The sequence below is a fragment of the Myotis davidii genome, unplaced genomic scaffold (assembly GCF_000327345.1).
Source record: "Myotis davidii unplaced genomic scaffold, ASM32734v1 scaffold681, whole genome shotgun sequence".
NCBI classification, from domain to species: Eukaryota; Metazoa; Chordata; class Mammalia; order Chiroptera; family Vespertilionidae; genus Myotis; species Myotis davidii.
The window spans coordinates 771,834-773,543 of NW_006291551.1; the positions used below are offsets into that span (position 1 = coordinate 771,834).

Genomic DNA, 1,710 nt, shown 5'->3' on the forward strand with positions numbered 1-1,710 from the left:
GCCGGACCCACTCGTGGTCGCGCGCCCCCACCACAGCGAGCTCCCCCGGCCGGGACTGTCCCTTTGGCTCCCACGGCGCCGCATACTGGAGCCAGGGCCTCCGCGCGGAGGGGCGCGCCAACTCCATTCCCTGGAGCGGGCCTGGGGGCTCGGACTGTCCCACCTCCTGGGACTCGGGGCTGCATACGGCTTGCCCCACCTCTTCCAAGGAGCACCAGAGTTCCGATCTCACCGCTTCCTCCGAACCGAAGCAGCAGTTGGACCGTGCAAGTTTGGCTCGTTACCCCAAAACTAACCACCGAGGTGAGAGCTCCGGAGACTTGGTCTGCAGGGAGCGCAGCTGGGGTCTAGGGAGGCGGGCCTGGACGCGGAAGGGGGTGGGACCCGGGAAACTGGCGGAGAGGGCGGGACTTAGGTTCCTAAGCCCTCACTCCAGAGTCCAAGGTAGTCAGTCTTCTAGGGAGCGAGGGAGGAAGACAGGAGGGTCTGGATGCCGAGGTCTCAGAGCGGGCAGCCAAACTCCCAAATCTCCGAGATGGGGCCTGAGGCTGACTCTTGGGTCCCTTATATGGAGGGATGTGGACTCGCTGGTCCCCAAGGAGGAGGGGATCCGGACTCCTAGGTCCCAATTGGGGAAACCTGGACCCTTGGACCTTCGAGGTGAGGGACCCCAGACTCCTGGGTCATCGAAATGACCTGGACCAGGGCCAGAAAACCTGAGTATTCACCTGCCGCCCCCCGCAGGTCCCATTCAGCTCTGGCAGTTCCTCCTGGAGCTGCTCCAAGACGAGGCGCGTAGCACCTGCATCCGCTGGACCGGCAACAGCCTCGAGTTCCAACTGTGCGACCCCAAAGAGGTGGGGCAGCCTCCCAGACCCGCCCAGTCGGGCCCTAGTCTCCTCTAGTTTAACTCAGCACCACCATTCATTTTGCCTCGCCCTTGGTCCGCCCAGAATGCCCTCACCTCAACCGCACTCTGCCCTACCTAACCTGTGTCCGGAACCCTGCCCATCTATTGCTAAGCCCTCCCGCTCCCACCCTCTCTGACTAAGCCTGGCCTTCGCCCTAGGTGGCGCGACTGTGGGGTGAGCGCAAGAGAAAACCCGGCATGAATTACGAGAAGCTGAGCCGAGGCCTGCGTTACTACTACCGCCGGGACATCGTGCGAAAGAGCGGTGGGCGCAAGTACACGTACCGCTTTGGGGGCCGCGTGCCCGGCCTAGTTTATCCAGACAACGCTGGGATTAGGGTCCGACAGGGAGCAGCAACCCAATAAAAATATACGGTCAAACTTCCTTCGTGTGCTGTCTGCATCCTTCTCAATGATACTGACTAGGCCCCTAGACCCGCTGGGGGGCCTGTGTGCACCCCACCCTCACCCACCAAACCCCTCCCACACATGACCAAAATAGACCCAGACCTAGAGGACTTACTGTGTGCTCAATGTGTGATGAGACATGCAAAGGATTCTAACTCAGTACCCCCACAGGCTCTACTGTGTGCCTGCCCTGTGCTGGAACTTGTAAAGAAATCAGACCCAGTCACTAACTTGTGACTTTTCCTACTCTGTCCCCCTTGAAAAGAGGACTGGGGCTCCAAAAAGGGCTTACTGTATGCTCTCACAATGCTAGGGACTGGCAAGGAATTAGACCTAGTGCTTACCACCACCTCCCGCTCTCCACCCTGCCCCTTCCCCCCAAGCCATCTACT

The 1,710-nt window shown here is 60.4% G+C and overlaps 1 protein-coding gene across 1 annotated transcript in view; it reads left to right on the forward strand.

The window, feature by feature from the left end:
- Positions 1-1,283, forward strand: part of ETV2 (ets variant 2) — a 3,101-nt gene extending 1,818 nt beyond the window's left edge. Inside the window, exons 3-4 of the mRNA XM_015564796.1 lie at positions 745-857; positions 1,070-1,283. Of these exons, the coding sequence (XP_015420282.1) occupies positions 745-857; positions 1,070-1,276 (320 nt within the window). The 3' untranslated portion in view covers positions 1,277-1,283. The remainder of the gene's footprint in view (positions 1-744; positions 858-1,069) is intronic.
- The last annotated feature ends 427 nt before the right edge of the window (positions 1,284-1,710 follow it).